Source organism: Pleurodeles waltl, chromosome 12 (genome assembly GCF_031143425.1).
Source record: "Pleurodeles waltl isolate 20211129_DDA chromosome 12, aPleWal1.hap1.20221129, whole genome shotgun sequence".
In the NCBI taxonomy this organism is placed as follows: domain Eukaryota; kingdom Metazoa; phylum Chordata; class Amphibia; order Caudata; family Salamandridae; genus Pleurodeles; species Pleurodeles waltl.
This window is the reverse complement of record NC_090451.1, coordinates 643,491,456-643,512,413: the sequence shown is the minus strand read 5'-3', so window position 1 is coordinate 643,512,413 and position 20,958 is coordinate 643,491,456. Positions and strand designations below refer to the sequence as shown.

At 50.5% G+C, this 20,958-nt stretch overlaps 1 protein-coding gene across 1 annotated transcript in view; it reads right to left on the bottom strand.

Moving 5' to 3' along the window:
- The window catches only part of TDRD10 (tudor domain containing 10), a 696,763-nt gene that overhangs the window by 65,809 nt on the left and 609,996 nt on the right, over positions 1-20,958 (bottom strand). Inside the window, exon 10 of the mRNA XM_069218205.1 lies at positions 3,315-3,396. Coding sequence (XP_069074306.1) covers positions 3,315-3,396 — 82 coding nt within the window. The remainder of the gene's footprint in view (positions 1-3,314; positions 3,397-20,958) is intronic.

Below are 20,958 nucleotides of genomic sequence, written 5' to 3'. Positions count from 1 at the left end.
CGGGAGGCATGTTCTGCCCCGAGTTAAGGGACTTGACACGGTGGCATGTACAGCAAGAGCGTGGGGGGTGTTGATGCAGCGTTCTGGGGTTACTACGCCTTTTGCTCCTTCCTTACCTGTCATGGCGGTTGCTGATGATCAGATGTTCTGGGACGGCGGTGTGCGCGGTTTTCTCCGGGATGCTGGCTTGACAGAGCTGGGGGACTGGCTGGCGGATGGCCGTCTGCTTGACATCTCTGAGGCGCTGGCTGGCTGTGATGGTATGGCGCTGCAACGCATGTATGCTCCTCGGGTCCGTGCACTGTTGTGGGACCGATTTCTTGGCCCGGCTGGGGCCCCCTTGGAGTTTCGAGCTTTGGAGGTGCGTTGTACTGCGCGGTCACCTAGCAAGCTGGTCACCAAACTGTATAATTGTATGCAAGAGCAGAGGGGTGGCTCTGGGGAGTCCTCCAGGATTGCATGGGAGAGAGATGCGGGGGAGCCCATCACTTAGGCAATGTGGCGTGGCTGCTGTGCCCATATGAGAGCGCTGTCCCCGAATTACAGGTTTCGACTGCTGCACTTTAAGTTTTTGCACAGACTATATTATACACCTAAGGGGCTCTACTCTGTGGGTTTGCGTGCAGATGGGTGCTGTGCCTGCTGTCGGGCGCCGGATGCAGGTTTTCTGCATTTGGCGTTGGAGTGTGGTTTTGCAAGCGATTACTGAAATGGTCGACCTGGAGATGCCTGTTTTTCCCAGGGTTGCGCTGGTTGGGTGCATAGATGAGACTCAAGGGCCGCATAGGCGTCTAGTGGGCCTGCTTTTGTTGCTGGCCAAGCGTAGAGTTGCCATGTGCTGGGGTAGGACGAGAGCACCGCGTAGATCTGAATGGTTGCGAGATGCTGCCTTTGTCATGATCAGCTGACGGTTTTCTGGGAACTGATGCCTGAAGGGTCTCGGCCTAAGGATATTTGGGCTCCGTTGAATAAACTTTTGGCGACCCAAAGTGAGTAGGTGGAATGGCTGGAGATGCCCACACTCGTGCCTCATTCCCTCCCTTGATTGGGTATGATCATGCGCTGCTGAGACGGGCTAGTATGACTTGGTTGTGTGCTCCACCTGCCTCTCTGTTTGTTCTTTCTGTTGTTTTCCCCTCTGCTATGATATGCTGAGTCTTTTGCTGTTTACGGCATGCCTCCTTGACTGTCGTTGTGGACTATGCTATTTGATAACCGGAGCAGGCGGCTTGAAGAAGTGTCCCTTGATACTGATGCTTACTGTGAGAAACATTCGTTGACTTCCCCTTATGGTCTGAGACAACGTTGTAACTGAAGGGGGCTGTAGCATACACCACTTATTTCTATGATGAGGGGGCTTGTTTGTGTTAATGTATGTTCTTTGTATATGGTAAAATTCTATAAAACTATCCAAAAAAAAACATTGTTAATTGCTCTCATGTGTTCTAAAATTATTTTCTTTACCGGAAAAATAGTACTCCCTTCATAACGTAACCCACAAGGACAACTCAGTGCATAGATACATTAATCACTACTGCACGTGATGAATTTATTATATTTCTAACTTTGTCATTGGGGAGACAAAAACCTTTTACATTCTTACTATGCTTGCAAGCTTTACAATGTTCACATCTGTAAAAGCCTTTTTGGTCCTTTAACCAACCCCCAAATTATTTTTGTGTAGTAAAATAACTATGCACCAGTCTATCTCTTAGGGATGGCGGTTTCCAATAGGTTATTAGTGGATAACGTGATAGTTCAGAGCCAATCGTGGTGTCAGTTGTGACCTGATGCCAATGTCTACAAATCATTCTCCCGATTGTTTCAGATTCTGCATTATAAGTTGTAGACAGTCTCACCTGTTTTAAGTTGTCCTTCTTCTTATCTTTTATCACCAATAAATAATCTCTAGTTTTTAATCCGACCTTCTCCACTGCATCCTGCAAAACTCTCTGAGGGTAGCCCCTGATTTTAAACTTTTCAATCATCCTTTCTGTCTCAAGTTGATAAAACTTTATACTGCTGCAATTACGTTTGACCCTAAGTAACTCTCCATATGGAATGCTCCATTTCTGTTTGCTTGGGTGATGGCTCCACCCATGTAAAATGCTATTCCCTGCCGTAGGTTTGCCGTATAAAGAAGTATGGACTGGTCCTTCTCTAATTTGGACCAACAAATCCAAAAAATCTATTTTTTCCTTTTCAATCTTATAGGTAAAGGACAAATTCAGGGCATTTCTAGAAATATTCTGAAAGAAGTCTTGAAAGACATCTTTGGACCCGTCCCAAATAATAAACAAATCATCAATGAACCTGGTCCAAAAGACAATGTGCTTGGTACACTTTTCATTCACATCAGTCCATACAATCTGTTGTTCCCACTGACCCATGAAGATTCCGGCAAAACTAAAAGAAAAGCAGCTGCCCATCGCATTCCCCGTGCATTGCAGACACCAGTTGTCATGTTTTATATATTTTTTAAACAAATCTTTTTCTAGCCCTTGGGGGTGCGATGCCACACCCTACTGGGACCCGAGCAGGGGGGGGGGGGCAGCCCACTTACTCGAGGGCCGACCCCCTAAACAATCCCTGGTGCCTAGTGTTGTTTCCTGGCTGTGGATCACGGCTATGCTGCAATCCATGGAAAGGAAACAGTGCCAGGAAGGCATCAATGGAAAGGGGTTAATATGTTTATTGGGCTGCCACCTCATTGGTTACATACGGATCACAAGTTTGTGAAAAGAATGAAAATAATTTAATCTAATGTCTATTGGATAGTGTCCGCTGGACCTTTTGCTTTTATAAACTCCCATGATCCTTACTTTGGTTACATATTTTTTAATGATACTTAAAGTCACCCCATGTTTTGCTTCTTGAAAAGGATTTTATTTCAACAATATCTTTCTTTGTGCCGGTGTCTATCTACCCAAAGCAAGCCCTATTGTAAGGCTTGAGCCCTTGGAGATAAATACAGGTCAGCATGTTCCATCCATGAAGGGTTGGCACTGGGGAGGGAACTATTTTGAACTGATGAGATAGGGGGGATTAGCGCTTTGGGCTTATAAAAGAAACATGAGTGTATGATGCAAGCGTGTGTGCAGAGGCAGGCCGAGCTCCAAAGTAACAACCATAGAGGCAGTTTCTTGTCATCCTACTAGGGTGCATAGAATCCATATGGTTGCGAATGGGAATGAGCAAAGGTATAAGCATATATATCAGGCTTAGCCTCAGAACATTAAAAAATATAAAAATAATTTTGACAGCAGCTCTACATGTTTTTAAAGGAAATATATATATATTTCACAGCAAATTACCGCATTTCCAAAGGTACAGCATAGCAAGCCTTCTTGGTCTTTTGAGTTTTTGGAAGCAGTTTCCTGAACCCATCATTGCTGCCTAAAAGACAAACAAATGCTTTAAAATGAACCGACGAGCAGTGTTGTAAAAACAAAGTTAATCACCTACAAAATGTTGGTTTAACATCGTGCAGTCAGAAAATACATAGAAATCATTATGTAACATCTAAGTTGCTCCTGGTTCAAGGCTGGGATGGGCTCGGAGACTAGATTTCAAGAGCACTAAACTGCATTAGCATCAAATAAAACAATCACTTATGTTCAATAAACCAGGTGCATAAGATCTTCAAAAAACTGTGCTTTCAATGCCTCTTTTACAAGTGCTTTTCTTCACTGGTGCTTTGAATTCCAAGTCTCATTTCAGGTTGCTGTTGAAACCTATTTGGCTCAAAGTCACAAGTGTCCTTGTTATCGACAATCAAAGGAAGGCATTTACATTTACACATGTACACACAAGCTTATTCCTAAGGTTGAGTGTAAGTAAATGCCTCCTTGGCATGGTTATCCCCTGACTTTTTGCCTTTGTTGATGCCAAGTTATGATTTGAAAATGTGCTGAGGCCTGCTAATCAGGCCCCTGCACCAGTGTTCTTTCCCTAACCTGTACCTTTGTCTCCACAATTGGCACACCCTGGCATCCAGGTAAGTCCCTTGTAACTGGTACCTCTGGTACTAAGGGCCCTGATGCCAGGGAAGGTCTCTAAGGGCTGCAGCATGTCTTATGCCACCCTGGAGACCCCTCACTCAGCACAGACACACTGGTTACCAGCTTGTGTGTGCTAGTGAGAACAAAATGAGTAAGTCGACATGGCACTCCCCTCAGGGTGCCATGCCAGCCTCTCACTGCCTATGCAGTATAGGTAAGACACCCCTCTAGCAGGCCTTACAGCCCTAAGGCAGGGTGCACTATACCATAGGTGAGGGCATAAGTGCATGAGCACTATGCCCCTACAGTGTCTAAGCAAAACCTTAGACATTGTAAGTGCAGGGTAGCCATAAGAGTATATGGTCTGGGAGTCTGTCATGGACGAACTCCACAGCACCATAATGGCTACACTGAAAACTGGGAAGTTTGGTATCAAACTTCTCAGCACAATAAATGCACACTGATGCTAGTGTACATTTTATTGTGAAATACACCCCAGAGGGCATCTTAGAGGTGCCCCCTGAAATCATACCCGACTTCCAGTGTGGGCTGACTAGTTTTAGCAGCCTGCCACACACCAGACATGTTGCTGGCCACATGGGGAGAGTGCCTTTGTCACTCTGTGGCTAGTAACAAAGCCAGTACTGGGTGGAGGTGCTTCTCACCTCCCCCTGCAGGAACTGTAACACCTGGCGGTGAGCCTCAAAGGCTCACCCCCCTTTGTTACAGCACCCCAGGGCACTCCAGCTAGTGGAGTTGCCCGCCCCCTCCGGCCACGGCCCCACTTTTGGTGGCAAGGCCAGAGGAGATAATGAGAAAAACAAGGAGGAGTCACTGGCCAGTCAGGACAACCCATAAGGTGTCCTGAGCTGAGGTGACTCTGACTTTTAGAAATCCTCCATCTTGCAGATGGAGGATTCCCCCAATAGGAATAGGGATGTGCCCCCCTCCCCTCGGGGAGGAGGCACAAAGAGGGTGTAGCCACCCTCAGGGCTAGTAGCCATTGGCTACTAACCCCCCAGACCTAAACACACCCCTAAATCGAGTATTTAGGGGCTCCCAGAACCCAGCAAGATAGATTCCTGCTACCTAAGACGAAGAAGGACAGCTGAGCTGAAAAACCTGCAGAGAAGACGGAGACACCAACTGCTTTGGCCCCAGCTCTACCGGCCTGTCTCCCCACTTCAAAAGAACTGCTACAGCGACGCGTTCCACAGGGTCCAGGGACCTCTGAAGCCTCAGAGGACGCCCCTGCATCTAAAAGGACCAAGAACTCCCGAGGACTGCGGCTCTGATCCAAAGAAGAAGCATCTTTGCAACAAAGAAGCAACTTTAAAAGAACACACGTTTCCTGCTGGAAGCGTGAGACTTTGCACTCTGCACCCGACGCCCCGGCTTGACTTGTGGAGAAACAACACTACAGGGAGGACTCCCCGGTGACTGCTAGCCCGTGAGTAGCCAGAGTTGACCCCCCTGAGCCCCCACAGCGACGGCTGCAGAGGGAATCCAGAGGCTCCCCCTGACCGCGACTGCCTGCTTAAAAGACCCGACGCCTGGTAAGGACACTGCACCCGCAGCCCCCAGGACCTGACGGATCCGACTTCCAGTGCAGGAGCGACCCCCAGGTGGCCCTCTCCCTTGCCCAGGTGGTGGCTACCCCGAGGAGCCCCCCCTTGCCTGCATCGCTGAAGAGACCCCTAGGTCTCCCATTGAACTCCATTGCAAACCCAACGCCTGTTTGCAGACTGCACCCTGCCGCCCCCGTGCCGCTGAGGGTGTACTTTTTGTGCTGACTTGTGTCCCCCCCGGTGCCCTACAAAATCCCCCTGGTCTGCCCTCCGAAGACGAGGGTACTTACCTGCTAGCAGACTGGAACCGGGGCACCCCCTTCTCCATTGAAGCCTATGTGTTTTGGGCACCACTTTGACCTCTGCACCTGGCCGGCCCTGAGCTGCTGGTGTGGTAACTTTGGGGTTGACCTGAACCCCCAACGGTGGGCTACCTTGGACCCAACTTTGAACCCTGTAGATGGTTTACTTACCTGCAAAACTAACAAACACTTACCTCCCCCAGGAACAGTTGAAAATTGCAGTGTCCAGTTTTAAAATAGCTTATTGCCATTTGTGTGAAAACTGTATATGCTATTTTGCTAATTCAAAGTTCCTAAAGTTCCTAAGTGAAATACCTTTCATTTAAAGTATTGTTTGTTTGTGTGGTTCTTAAAATAAACTAAGAAAATATATTTTTCTATATAAAAACCTATTGGCCTGGAATTTGTCTTTGAGTGTTGTTCCTCATTTATTGCCTGTGTGTGTACAACAAATGCTTAACACTACCCTCTGATAAGCCTGCTGCTTGACCACACTACCACAAAATAGAGCATTATAATTATCTTTTTTTGCCACTATCTTACCTCTAAGGGGAACCCTTGGATTCTGTGCATGCTATTTCTTACTTTCAAATAGTGTATACAGAGCCAACTTCCTACATTGGTGGATCAGAGGTGGGGTACAAGACTTTGCATTTGCTGGACTACTCAGCCAATACCTGATCACATGACTAAATTCCCAAAATTGTCATTAGAAACTGATTTTTGAAATTTGAGCTATTTTCCTAAATTTTTAAAAGTCCTTCTAGGGCCTTGTGTTAGTCCCTGTTAGAATTTCTTTTAGAGTTTAAAAGTTTTGTAAAAGTTTGAAGTAAGTTCTAGCGATAGTTTTAGATTCCTAAAACGTATTCCAACTTTTAGAAACATATGTGGTCATTCCAACCTCGGCGGTAAAAGGCGCTTACCGCCGTGCAGAAGACCGCCATAACACTGCCGCGGCAAACCACCACGGTCATTCTGACCCACAACAGGCAACCCGCCAAAATACCGACATCCACAAAAGTCCGCCACACCAAAGGGCAGCGAGAAACTGGCGATGACCAAACCTCCACCGTCACGCCAACAGAAATACGCCCATGCCATTACGACCCACGAATCCATGCGGCGGTCTTTCAACCGCGGTATTCCATTGGCGGTACATACCGCCGCGCTCAAAATACACACACATCTCCAAAACACAGCCACATTGGACAATTACAAATTCACACACCTGATACACATACAAACACCACTCCCACACACCCAACACAATATAAAATACACACCCACATCACCCACAAACCCCTACGACCACAAATTCTGAGAGAAGGCCAGAGAGAGACAGCACAGCAATTGACAAGCCCATCACACAGAGGCACACCACACCATCACCCACACAACATCCACGCACAAAACACCACACACCACTACACTCACCACACTCATCACCACAAACACCACCCCACACCTCATCCACACCACCCCATGGCACCGCAAAGACACCCCAGGTTTTCTGACGCTGAACTCAGGGTCATGGTGGAGGAAATTGTATGGGTAGAGCCACAGCTCTTCGGGACACAGGTGCAGCACACCACCATTGCCAGGAAGATGGAGCTATGGAGCAGAATAGTGGACAGGGTCAACGCTGTGGGACAGCACCCAAGAAATCAGGACGCCATCAGGAAGCGGTGGAACGACCTACGGGGGAAGGTGCGTTCCATGGTATCCAGGCACAACATTGCAGTGCAGCGGACTGGCGGCGGACCCCCACCTCATCCCCCAGAATTTACAACATGGGAGGAGCAGGTCTTGGCGATCCTGCATCCTGAGGGCCTCGCAGGAGTAGGCGGAGGAATGGACTCTGGTAAGTCAAATCTTAACTTCTTCATCCCCCACACCCACCAGCATGCCAACTCATACCCCCACCCTCACCCCCACCCCCACCTCCATCACACCTCCTCCTTGCAAATGTCTCACCATCACAACCCACCCATCCCAACACCAAGCCCTGCATGCGACCACAAACCATGGACACCCATCACCTAAGCATGCCCACTGCACATACCCATCCTCCCCCCCCAAACCACCGTCACAACAGCCCCCACAAGGGAATGCCAGCACTGGGGTACACGGGCACCCACCCATTGCACGCTATGGCACACACAGAAGCAATAACCATACTTTTATACCCCTGCAGGACCCGAACGCCACGTCACCGCGCAGGAGGGTCCACAAATGTCCACTCCACCCCCAGAAGAGGCCCACAGTGATGACAGCAGCTCTGTCTCCCTGGATCTGGATGACCAGCCCAGCCCATCGGGGACCTCGGGACAGTCGGTTCCCCTCAGACAGCCACAGGCCACAGCAGACCTACCCCCCTCTGGGAACACCAGCACAGCACCCACCCAGCGGGCCCATACCTTTGTCCCCAGGACACGTCAAGCAGCAGTGTGTCCACCACTACAGGGCACCCAGGTTAACCCACCACCCCAACAACCACAGGGACCTGGGGGCAGTGGTAGTGGGCACACGGTCCAGGGGACAGAGGCACAGGGAAACAGGGGAACTGGGAGGGCTGCTGTGCGACGGGGGGGGACAGGCCCAGGGAACCCACTCTCCACGAGGCCCTATCCACCATCATGGAAGCATTCCACCACTCCCAGGAGACGATGGCGACGGTCCTGGCCAGGTTTCAGGAGATCAAGCTTCTGCAGGAGGAACAGTATATGGGGTTCAGGGAGGAACTAAGAAACATCAGTTCCGCCATGGGCACCATTGTAGTGGCTCTGAATCAGGTAGTCACCACATTGCGGGACACTGTGGCACCTCAAAGGGCCCCTGTCACTAGCATGGACCAAGAAATGCCTACCACCTCCGCTGGCGCTAGTGGACAGGAGGCCCCAACACAAGACCAACAGGCCACCAGAACCCCACCCACTGCAGAAGGAGAACCACCCCGCAAGCAGGCCCTGAGATCCAGGAAGAAGACAGAGTAAGATGCCAAGACCCCCGCCAGGAATGGATACCTCCCTGATTGTCATCCCACTGTCCCACATTGTCACCCTGTCCAACCTTAAACTGCCCCTGCTCCTCTTTCCACAGGCATTTGGACAATGCACCTGTGAGACTGATAATCTGCACTCTGCCATGGACATTCCTCCACCATCATCCCTCACTGAATGGCAAACACTTACCAATTTAAAGCACTTTAATAAACACACTTATTGCACAAAACAATCTGGAGTCTGGCTGTAATTTTGAACAAATGTATTAGACATAACCGTGGCAAATTGTTCATTTACATTGTGATGACAACATACCACTCTCACACAGCTGTAGTCCATGGGGAAACAAAGCAGATGTCACGCAGTGGGGCCCACATCTCTGAAATCGGAATGGAAAGTCACAACTCAGTTACCATACACTGGGGGAAAAGGTCAGACAGTAGAGAGGTAGTAGTCTTTAAGTAAATGTAATATGCCGGTGTGGATTCTTACCTGTGTGTCATTGAAAATACTGCTGTATTACTGTGTTCCTGTTGTCTATGTCGTCCTCTTCGCCTTCCTCCTCTTCACTCTCCACAGGCTCCACAGCTGCTACAACACCACCATCTGGACCTTCCTCCTGCAGGAAAGGCACCTGGCGTCGCAAAGCCAGGTTGTGAAGCATACAGCAGGCCACGATGATCTGGCACACCTTCTTTGGTGAGTACATTAGGGATCCACCTGTCATATGGAGGCACCTAAACCTGGCCTTCAGTAAGCCGAAGGTCCGCTCGATCACCCTCCTAGTACGCCCATGTGCCTCATTGTACCGTTCCTCTGCCCTTGTCCTGGGATTCCTCACTGGGGTCAGTAGCCATGACAGGTTGGGGTAACCAGAGTCACCAATTAGCCACACACGGTGCCTCTGGAGTTGACCCATCACGTAAGGGATGTCAGTATGACATGTCTTTCTTCCATTGTCGACAGGTCCACCAGCGGTCTGTACACTGGAAGATTCCTCCATCTCCTCGCATGTCCCAGCGAACGGTGCCTATGAAGGACAACAACGAGCACAGAGTCAATCAACCCACAGGTACGTTCCCACAGCTTGCACATAACACGATTCCCAATGCATTGTATGGCTTGTATGAGTGTCGAGGCAAGGCCTAGGTATGTGTGATGCAGTAGAAATTAAGCCATGTGGGCCCTTGAAATGGCGGCTGCCTGACCTGTGAAGTGCGACAATGGGATGTGAGGTCAATGCGCTGGCGTGGCACACCGTGGCGGTAGGCGGTCGAAGACCGCGGCGCAAAGCAGCATTGGTTAACATTGAACCCTATGGGTTTCAGGAGCCAATGACGATGTGCGCCGGCGGTCGCAGTACGCACCGCCGCGGGCGTGACCGCCATTTTCTATCTGCTTAATCACTCGATACCTGATCTTCCACAGGAGAGGACCTATACTGCAAGTGCTGCTGTGACCTAGGTCTGGAAGAGACAATGGCTCATGCGACTGGGGAAAGGGCCCCTGCCTTCACTGCGGAGGAGTTGGAGAAACTTGTGGATGGGGTCCTCCCCCAGTATGCGCAACTCTACTGTCCTCCAGACCAACAGGTAAGTACACTGGGACCATGCTTTGGGGGCAATGCCTGTGTTGAGTCGGGTGGATTAAAGATGGTGGGGAGGGGAGCGATTGAGGCATGCATCAAACGACAGATGAGAGCATGTGCCACATGGCAAGGGTGGGGATGGGGGTGGCCACTCACATGGAGCATGCAGAAGGTGATGATTATACTTCTCTCCCTGTACATGTCACATAGGTCAGCGCCCACCAGAAAATCGATATTTGGCGTGCCATCGCCAAGGACATCCGGACCCTGGGGGTCCACAACAGACGGGGCACCCACTGCCGGAAGAGATGGGAGGACATCCGACGCTGGAGCAGGAAGACGGCGGAGGCTCAGCTGGGGATGGCCTCCCAACGTGGGAGGGGTGCCAGTCGTACTTTGACCCCCCTGATGTCCCGGATCCTGGCGGTGGCCTACCCCGATTTGGATGGGCGCGTGAGGACATCACAGCAGACACAAGGGGGTGAGTACACTCCAATCCTGGTGACTTAGCGCGCAGTGGAGGTGTCTGGGTGGGGGAGGAGGGCTGTGGGTATCCCTAGGCCAGGGCGAATTCTGTAGGCTAGGCCCCTCCGTAAGGCATGGCCCTGTGCCCCCGCCCCCCACCTCTGTAGGGTGCCAAGTACAGCTATTCATGGCCCTGTGTCATCTATGTGTGCAGTTGTCGTCCATAGTCTTGTAGGCCATGTCCCACGGATTGAGTAGTGGACCCCAAATGCGCGGCGTAGTGCAGGGGGCTTCTGTGTCTGTCCTCTCCGCCAACGGTGTCACCAATGCATGCACTCAACATGTCTTTATTTCTCCCCCCCCCCTTTTTTGTGGTCTTCCTGTTCATGTGTGCATTAGCATCATCAGGCAGAGGAGAAGTGGCATCGGAGCACGAGGGAGCTGCATCCCACATGGCCCTGGAGGGCCATGCAACGGAGTCCGAATACACCAGTGGGACGGAGGGCGAGGGGAGCTCCACAGCGGGGACCCGTGCAGACATTAGTGACAGCGACTCGTCCTCTGAAGGGAGCTCCCTTGTGGTGGCGGCAACATCCGTGCCCCCCGCAACAACAGGTACAGCCGCCACCCAGCGCACCAGCACCGCCCTCCCAGCAGCCCCTCATCGTTTGCCCCGTGCCCGCTCACCCAGGAAGGTGGGCATCTCCTTCGCCCCAGGCACCTCAGGCCCTGCCCCTGTCACCCCTGCTGCCCTCAGTGAGGAGGTCATTGACCTCATGAGGACCATCATTGTTGGGCAGTCTACCCTTTTGAATGCCATCCAGGGTGTACAAAGGGAGGTGCACCAGAGTAATGCATACCTGGAGGGCATTCATTCTGGTCAGGCTGCCCATCAGCGATCGTTCAACACTCTGGCCTCAGCACTGATGGCAGCAATTGTCCCTGTCTCTAGCCTCCCCCCTCCAACTTCCTCCACTCAGACCCTATCACCTGTACCTCTGGCTATCCCAGACACACCATCAGACCAGCCTGCACACACCTCAACACCCAAGGGAAGCTCATCCAGACATAAGCACCACACATCACACAAGCATTCACACAAGCAACATCCACATACAGACATACCAACACCCACTGCCTCCACTGTGTCCCCCTCCTCCTCGTCTCCCTCCTCCCTCCCTGTCACGTCTCCACTCACACCTGCATGCACAACATCTTCAGCCACTACGTCCATCACCAGCACACCCACCAGAACCCACCGCACACGTGCAGTCGCCACCCCCACTACCATTCACACGTCCCCTGTGTCCTCTCCCAGTGTGTCTGTCACCCCATCTTCCAAGCTACACAAACGCAGGCAGCCACCCACCCAACATCCATCCCACGACAGCCTCCAGCCCAGGCACCTGCACCCAAAGACACCAGACTTCAAACTCCTACAACCACAACCTCTTCCTCCACTCCCATACCTACTACACCTACCCGTCCCTCTCTTCCTAAACTTGTTTTCCTTTCCAAACTTGACCTCTTTCCTACAACTCCCCCACCCCATCCATCTAACAAGACTCCAGTCAGTACCTCAGCCGCCACAAAAGCGGGCCCTGTGAAGACAGTCTGCCATGGACTGTGGAGTCCCCCACCCTCAAGGGCAGCCAGCTCAGTAGGGAGCCAAGGCACGGGCAGCCCACCACCGCAAAAACATGCAAAGATTGTCAGTGGCCGTCGCGAGAGGCCTAAAACACCTGGGACAAAAATCCCTACCATGGCTCCGGCAGGGAGTGTGGTGCCACCTGGCACACTGCCAAAGGTGGGGAAGGACCACAGGCGACCAGGGAAGGCTGGGAAGGGCAGCACGCCCGACAAGACCGCCAGCAGCCCAGCTGTGCAGGAGGGCCCTGCATGCCCCATCCCAGGTGGGCAGGAGGACACCAACAGGCCCGGTACTGCAGCCCAGGAGGGCCCCACCAGGCCCATCCCAGGTGGGCAGGAAGGCGCAGCCAGCCACAGGTCAGGTGGCGAATGACCTCCACTCTATGGGCTGATCCGCTGCGCTGGGCCCTTCATCTCAAGCACCGCTCCGCTGGGCACCGCCGTCTCAAGCACCGCTGCACTGGGCCCTTCATCTCAAGCACCGCTGCGCTGGGCCCTTCATCTCAAGCACCGCTCCGCTGGGCACCGCCGTCTCAAGCACCGCTCCGCTGGGCCCTTCATCTTAAGCACTGCTGCGCTGGGCACCGCCGTCTCAAGCACCGCTGCACTGGGCCCTTCATCTCAAGCACCGCAGCGCTGGGCCCTTCATCTCAAGCACCGCTCCGCTGGGAACCGCCGTCTCAAGCACCGCTCCGCTGGGCCCTTCATCTCAAGCACTGCTCCGCTGGGCACCGCCGTCTCAAGCACCGCTGCACTGGGCCCTTCATCTCAAGCACCGCAGTGCTGAGCCCTTCATCTCAAGCACCGCTCCGCTGGGCCCTTCATCTCAAGCACCGCTGCGCTGGGCCCTTCATCTCAAGCACCGCTCCGCTGGGCACCGCCGTCTCAAGCACCGCTCCGCTGGGCCCTTCATCTCAAGCACTGCAGCGCTGGGCCCTTCATCTCAAGCACCGCTCCGCTGGGCCCTTCATCTCAAGCACCGCTCCGCTGGGCACCGCCGTCTCAAGCACCGCTCCGCTGGGCCCTTCATCTCAAGCACTGCAGCGCTGGGCCCTTCATCTCAAGCACCGCTCCGCTGGGCTCTTCATCTCAAGCACCGCTGCGCTGGACGAAGCACTCTGGGCACTACTCACCCTCCAGTACCAGTGGAGACTGATATTGACTTGAGAGACTGTGGCTTTGCACTCCCCAGGATGGTACAGTGGGCAAGCCACCCACTGTCGAGACTTGAGAGACCGTGGCTTTGCACTCCACAGGATGGCACAGTGGGCAACCCACCCACTGTAGAGACTTGAGAGACTGTGGCTTTGCACTCCCCAGGATGGCACAGTGGGCAGCCCACCCACTGTCTGGACTTGAGAGACTGTGGCTTTGCACTCCCCAGGATGGCACAGTGGCCATGGAGGCCCCGCGTGGATCTGGCGTTGTGGACTCATCTGGCTGAGGTGCCCCCCCTTCCCTTCCCCCTGAGGTGCCTGTAGTTTTGGTATCTGATGCCCCTGCAGTGTTCTCTCCGTTGGAGTCAGGTATCCTGTGTGGGCTTTGCCCATGTGATTTGGGCCCAGTGGCCCACGGACAATACCTGATACACATATCGGATAGGACAATTTATGTATATAAAGTTTTAGATGTGTGATATATTTTAATGCCAGTTATACAATATATTCCAATGTTTATAATCATTTCCTTTTGTCTTTGCATTCTTACGGGGAGTTTGGGGGGGTAACTGTGATGTGTTGCTATGCATTGATGTGTGTGTTGTAGTGGGTGAGAGTGGGTGTGTCGCATATGTGTGTCCCCGTATTTTTTTGCCTCCCCTGTGTCGGTGCAGTACTCACCATTGTCTTCTGCGCCGGTGTTCGTGCTCCTGGTAGAGGAGCAGGAAGACAATCGCTGGGAGGATGTGGAGTTCTGGTTCCATGCTGTTCAGATTCCTCGTGGGGTGTATGGAGGTGAGCGTTTTCCGTTTGAAATGGCTGTTTCTGCCGTGTTTTTATCGGCGGGGCTACCGCCCCGGAAAAGGTGGCGGATTGGTGGGTTGTGATAGGGTGGGCGGTACATTGTCTCCCGCCTGTCTGTTGGCGGTGACCGCCGCACTGTTTGTTTGTCCCGCCGTGGCGGGCGGTGTGTTGAAGTGGCGGTCTCTGTTGGCGGTTTCCGCCAGGGTCAGAATTGCATTTTTTTTCCCGCCAGCCTGTTGGCGGTTTTGCCGCCGCTTTAACACCGACCGCCAGGGATGGAATGACCCCCATAATGTCTAATGCAGTAGAGATTGTGATGGAACTCAACCTCACCCCTTACCTGCATCTTAGGATGTCAGAGTTACGGTCTCTTTGCAAAACCAAAAAGATTAAAACTGGTTCAAACCCTACCAAAGTACAGCTCCAGGAGCTTTTGGCAGAGTTTGCTAAGAACAACCCCTCTGAGGATACCTTCCCAGAGGGGGAAGCTAGTGATGTGGAGGATTTCCCACCCCCACTCCTAGTTAGGGAGAACAGGGTCCCTCAAACCCTGTCTCCACAAGTGGTAGTCAGAGATGCTGCTTCTCTCACAGGAGAGTCCAGCAACTCTGGAAGCATTGAGGGCAGCCTCAATGAAGAGGACCTCCTGCTAGCCAGGATGGCCAAAAGATTGGCTTTGGAGAGACAGCTCCTAGCCATAGAAAGGGAAAGACAAGAGATGGGTTTTGGTCCCATCAGTGGTGGCAGCAACATAAATAGGGTCAGAGATTCTCCTGACATGTTCAAAATCCCTAAAGGGATTGTAACTAAATATGAAGATGGTGATGACATCACCAAATGGTTCACAGCTTTTGAGAGGGCTTGTGCAACCAGAAAAGTAAAATTAAGTAATTGTTTCAATGATAAACTGCATCAGCATCTGGTAGACCTGGGACCAATTTCTCCCCAAGAATTGGGAAAGAAGGCGGACCATTGGGTCAAGACGAGGGTGACCAAGACTTCCACAGGGGGGGACCAAAAGAAAGGGGTCACAAAGACTCCCCAGGGGAAGAGTGTTGAGACATCCAGGGGAAAAAGTAAAGAGACTTCTATAGGGCCCCAAAAACCTGCTCAGGAGGGAGGGCCCAAAGCCTCTTCACAATCCAATTTTGGGTACAAGGGTAAAAACTTTGATCCCAAAAAGGCCTGGTGTCGTAGCTGTAATCAGCAAGGACACCAAACTGGAGACAAGGCCTGTCCCAAGAAAGGTTCCACTTCTAACTCTACTCCAGCTAACACTGGAATGGACAGTCTCCAAGTGGGATCAACAGTGTGCCCAGAGCAAATCAGGGTTCACACTGAAGCTACATTAGTCTCTGAGGGTGGGGTGGATTTAGCCACACTGGCTGCCTGCCCCCCTAATATGAAAAATACAGGCAGCAACTCTTAATTAATGGGAAAAGTGTAGAAGGCCTGGGGGATACAGGTGCCAGTGTCACCATGGTGACAGAGAAGAAAATTAGTTACTTACCTGTAACTGCAGTTCTCCAGTATTGGTATCTTTCATAGATTCACATGCTTGAATCATCCCCGTCGTCGAGGTGGGAGCCTCACTGTAACTTTAAATACACAATGCAGTTTAAGTCTGTAAGTTTAAAACCAGAAGGCCTCAGAAGGCCTTATAGGATATTTTATAGCCTATCCACCTTGTTTTGTGAAAAGACCCAAACTTCAGTGTCAACCAATCAGGATTCAGCCCCTCCCTAACACTCCCAACAGAGGCTGAATTCCCTCAGATTTTCTAGTACAAGTGTGAAGTTCAATATCTGTATAATAGGGGAGCCTCTGAGGGGTGGAGGGTGGGTCACATATGAATCTATGAAAGATACCAATACTGGAGAACTGCCGTTACAGGTAAGTAACTCATTTTCTTCTCCAGTATTGGATCTTTCATAGATTCACATGCTTGAATCAGAGTAACGAGCAGCAATGTTGGAGAATTTAGCTAATTAATCTGTCTGTTATTTTATCACAATTCTCCAAGTGATATCAATCACGTTAATAAATATAACAATAATAGAAAAAACTGTATGTCAGAAATATTATGATACAATATGTGACGTTGTTGTTTTGAGGTCTACAACATGTTAACACAATATGAAAAAGCGTTGGTATTACGACTAGCATGAAGCAAAGTATTAGAGCAATCCACACTGTAATATAAAATTAGATATCAAGGAAACTGAGAAACAATATCAAATATACCTTGAGTGTGGTGGTGGGATGTTGTAAGAGGCTCACCTTAACGAAATAGATGCCTCAGTACTGCCTGCCCCACCGCTGTATCAATATTATTTGTTTCTTCGAGACAATAGTGTCTTGTAAACGTATGCTGGCTGGACTATGTGGCCGCTCTACAGATGCTATGCAGTGGCACCCCAGCAAAGAGTGCAGCTGAAGTGGCTACCAATCTTGTAGAATGGGCTCTCACCTTGTTGTGGAGCGGTTTACCAGCCTTAGCATGACAGAATTGGATTGCGAGGCCAATCCATCTGGTTATAGTCTATTTGGACACTGCATGTCCCTTTCTTGTTCCACCAAATGCAACAAATAATTGGTCAGACTGACGGATGACTTGTGTTTTCTGTAAGTAAAATTTTAGACACCTTTTTATATCCAGGGAATGTAATGTCTTCTCGGCTACCGTTTGTGGATTTGGAAAAAAGGTTTTTAAGATGACTGGTTCATTCAAATGAAAAGTTGAAGGAACTTTTGGGATATACTTAGGATTTGTTCTTAGGATTACACCGGAATCTGTAAATTGGAGGAAAGGCTCTTTAGTAGTGAAGGCCTGAATGTCGCTGACTCTTTTGGCTGAAGTAAGAGCTAGTAGTAAAGCTGTTTTCCATGAGATGAATTTTAGATCGGCTCTGTGGATCGGCTCAAAGGGAGCTTTCATGAGCTGCATTAATACAACATTCAGGGACCATAACAGTGGAGGTTTCCGACCTGGTGGGAAAACACGAAAAAGGCCCTTCATGAATTGTTTCACAATTCTGGTGGAACATAATGAGACCATGTGTTGTGATCTACGGTATCACGAGATTGCTGCCAGATGCACTCGAATGGAGGAGTATGAAAGTCCTGACTTTGCCAACAGCAAGAGATATGGAAGTATCTGCTCTGGAGGAGCGGAAATAGGATGTATACCTTCTGTTGCACACCATATACAAAAACGTTTCCATTTAAGTTTGTAGGTTTTGTTGGTAGTGTCCGCTATAGCTTTGGCTAAGATGTCTCTACACTCAGAGGAAATGTTTAGATTTACATACTCATTGAATTTAGGAGCCAAGCCGACAAGTGAAGAGATGACTGATCTGGATGCCTGACTTGTCCCTGGTGCATTGTCAAGAGGGTCGGACTCTGTTTGAGTTGCACATGTGGCTGTTCGGAGAGCATTAGGAGCTCCGTGTACCAGACCTGTCTGGGCCACCTGGGAGCTATGAATAGGAGGCGACACCCCTCCGTCTTCATTTTGTTGATGACTCTCGGTATGAGCGGGATCGGAGGAAAAGCATAGGCATAGACCCCGGACCATCTCATCGAAAACGCATTTCCCCACAATCATTTCTGGGGAAGCAAACTTGCATAATACTGGCATTTCTTGTTCTCGAGTGTGGCAAATAGATCGAGATTTGGTTTGCCCCATAAAAGGAAAAGTCGATTGAGAAGTTTCTGGTCTAGCTCCCACTCGTGATATGGTATCACTGTCCTGCTCAGTGTGTCTGCCAGAAGGTTGGTCTGTCCTGGCACATGCTCCGCTTTGAGCGAAATGTTGTGCTTGATGGCCCATGTCCAGATATCCTGAGCTAGTTGCGAGAGTTGTAGGGATCTTGTGCCCCCTTGCTTGTTAAGATAAAACATGCTGGTCGTATTGTCCGTTCTGATTAAGACGCTTGAATTTTGTAGTTTTGGCAAGAAAGCTTTTAGAGCTAGGTCTATCGCTTTGAGTTCTAGGTAATTGATGTGGAGCTGAACCTCTTTTGCATTCCAGGATCCGCTGACTTGCAGATCTTGGCAGTGTGCACCCCATCCCTCGAGAGAAGCATCCGTTGTTACTATGTAACTGGGTACTTGATGAAGGAATGTGAGTCCGTTGGACAAATTGGTCAGCGTCGCCCACCACTTCATGGTGGTCTGCATTAGAGGTGTTATGCGAATTCTGTCTTCGAACGAACTGTGCACCTGAGTCCACTGTACATCCAATTGCTCTTGCAGGGGTCGCATATGGAGCCTGCAATCTGGGACTAGCGGAATGCATGATGAGATCATCCCTAGCAATGATTTGTAGATGCGGACTGAAACAAACTTTTTTGTAGAGAGTCTGTGTGCTAAGGAGGTTAGTTTTTGTTTCCTCTCGTGAGACGGATACGCCTTGCTGTGGACCGTGTCTAGTATTGCTCCTAAGAATTTTAATACTTGTGTGGGGTGAAGCTGAGACTTTTGATAATTGACGACAAACCCCAGGCTGTTTAGCAATTGAAGGCAAACCAAAATATGACTTATCACCTGAGGCTTTGAAGGTGCCTTTATGAGCCAGTCGTCTAGGTAAGGAAAAACCTGCATACCCGACTGGCGGAGATGTGCTGCTACCGGAGCCAACATTTTCGTGAAAATTCTGGGGGCCGATTTGAGACTGAATGGAAGAACTCGAAATTGGAGGTGCATACCACCTACTATGAATCTGAGGAATTTGCGGTGGTTGCGGTGTATTGGAATATGAAAGTAAGCATCCTGGAGGTCTAGGGATGCCATCAGATCTCCAGTATTTAAAAGGCGCAGGACATCCTGCAGTGTTACCATCCTGAACGATTGTTTCTTTAGAAACTTGTTTAGTGCTCTTAAGTCCAGGATGGGGCGGCAGTCCCCGGAGGATTTCTTTACGAGAAAGAAGCGGGAATAGAATCCCCTGTTCCTTTGAGAAAAAGGTACTGGTTCTATCGCTCCTTTGCCCAGCATCACTTGCACTTCCTTGAGGAGTTGGTTCACCCTCGGGGCGGAGGGCCCGATGGAGGAACAGTTGGTGGTGTTTGTGTGAATTCCAGAGTATGGCCTCTGGCCACTATATCGAGCACCCATCTGTCTGATGCTATCGCCGCCCATTGAAGGAAATAGGAAGTGATGCGACCTCCAACCCTCGAGATTGGTGAGGGGAAGAACGCTGGAATGGTTGGTGGGTCATTGTTTCCTGCCAGTATCCCTTCCTCGGGCAGCCACTCTTCCTCTTGCTGGATGTTTATAGGCCGCGGCCGGTGGCAACCTGTAATGCTGCTGTTGCTGGTGGTACTGTTGTCGGGATCCTATGGAGGAAGACTGATACTGGGGTCTGTACTGATGGTGTCTGTACTGATGGTAGCCCCCTCGAAAGGAGTAACCTCCTCTTCCCTTTGCTCCACGAAAAGGTTGCTTTTTATATTGTAAGGTACCTAGGGCCAGATGTAGCAAAGACTTTGCGACTCGCAAACGGCGAAAATCGCCGTTTGCGAGTCGCAAATGCGTCTTTGCTATGTTGAAATGCATTTTGCGAGTCGGTTCCGACTCGCAAAATGCATTTCCGAGTCGCAAATAGGAAGGGGTGTTCCCTTCCTATTTGCGAGTCGCAATGGTATGCATTTTCATTTACCATCCACTTGAAGTGGATGGTAACCCAGGCGCAAACGGGAAGGGGTCCCCATGGGTCCCCTTCCCCTTTGTGTCTGGCCAAAAAAAGTATTTTTCAGAGCAGGCAGTGGTCCAATGGACCACTACCTGCCCTGAAAAAAACGAAACTAAAGGTTTCGGTTTTTTTTTTCAAAGTGCAGCTCGTTTTCCTTAAAGGAAAACGGGTTGCACTTTGAAAAAAAAAAACTGCTTTATTTAAAAGCAGTCACGGACATGGAGGTCTGCTGTTACCAGCAGGCCTCCATCCCCGTGAGTGCCATGAATCGCTATGGGGTCGCAAATTGCGACCCACCTCATTAATATTAATGAGGTGGGTCTTTGCGACCCCATAGTGACTCGCAATTTGCCTTCTTGCTACATCTGGCCCCTAGTGATTTTGCTGTATCCGTATCTGTTTTGATGGCTTGCAACATGTCGTCGACATGCTTCCCAAACAGACTCTCACCATCAAAAGGCATGTCGAGAACGCGACTCTGGACCACCGGTCGAAATGATGTAGCCTTTAACCATCCTTGCCTACGCAAGACTGCTGCACCAGCCAAATGTCTGAAACCAGTTAAAGAAATGTCTATTGCGCTGTCTATAACCTCTGCAGCAATCCGTTCTCCTTCCTGCAACACCTTTTTTGCTTCTACCTTGACATCCTCCGGCAAGAGATCCAAGAAAGCAGACATATCTGCCCAAATCTGGCGATCATATCTCCCTAGGATGGCGAGGGAGT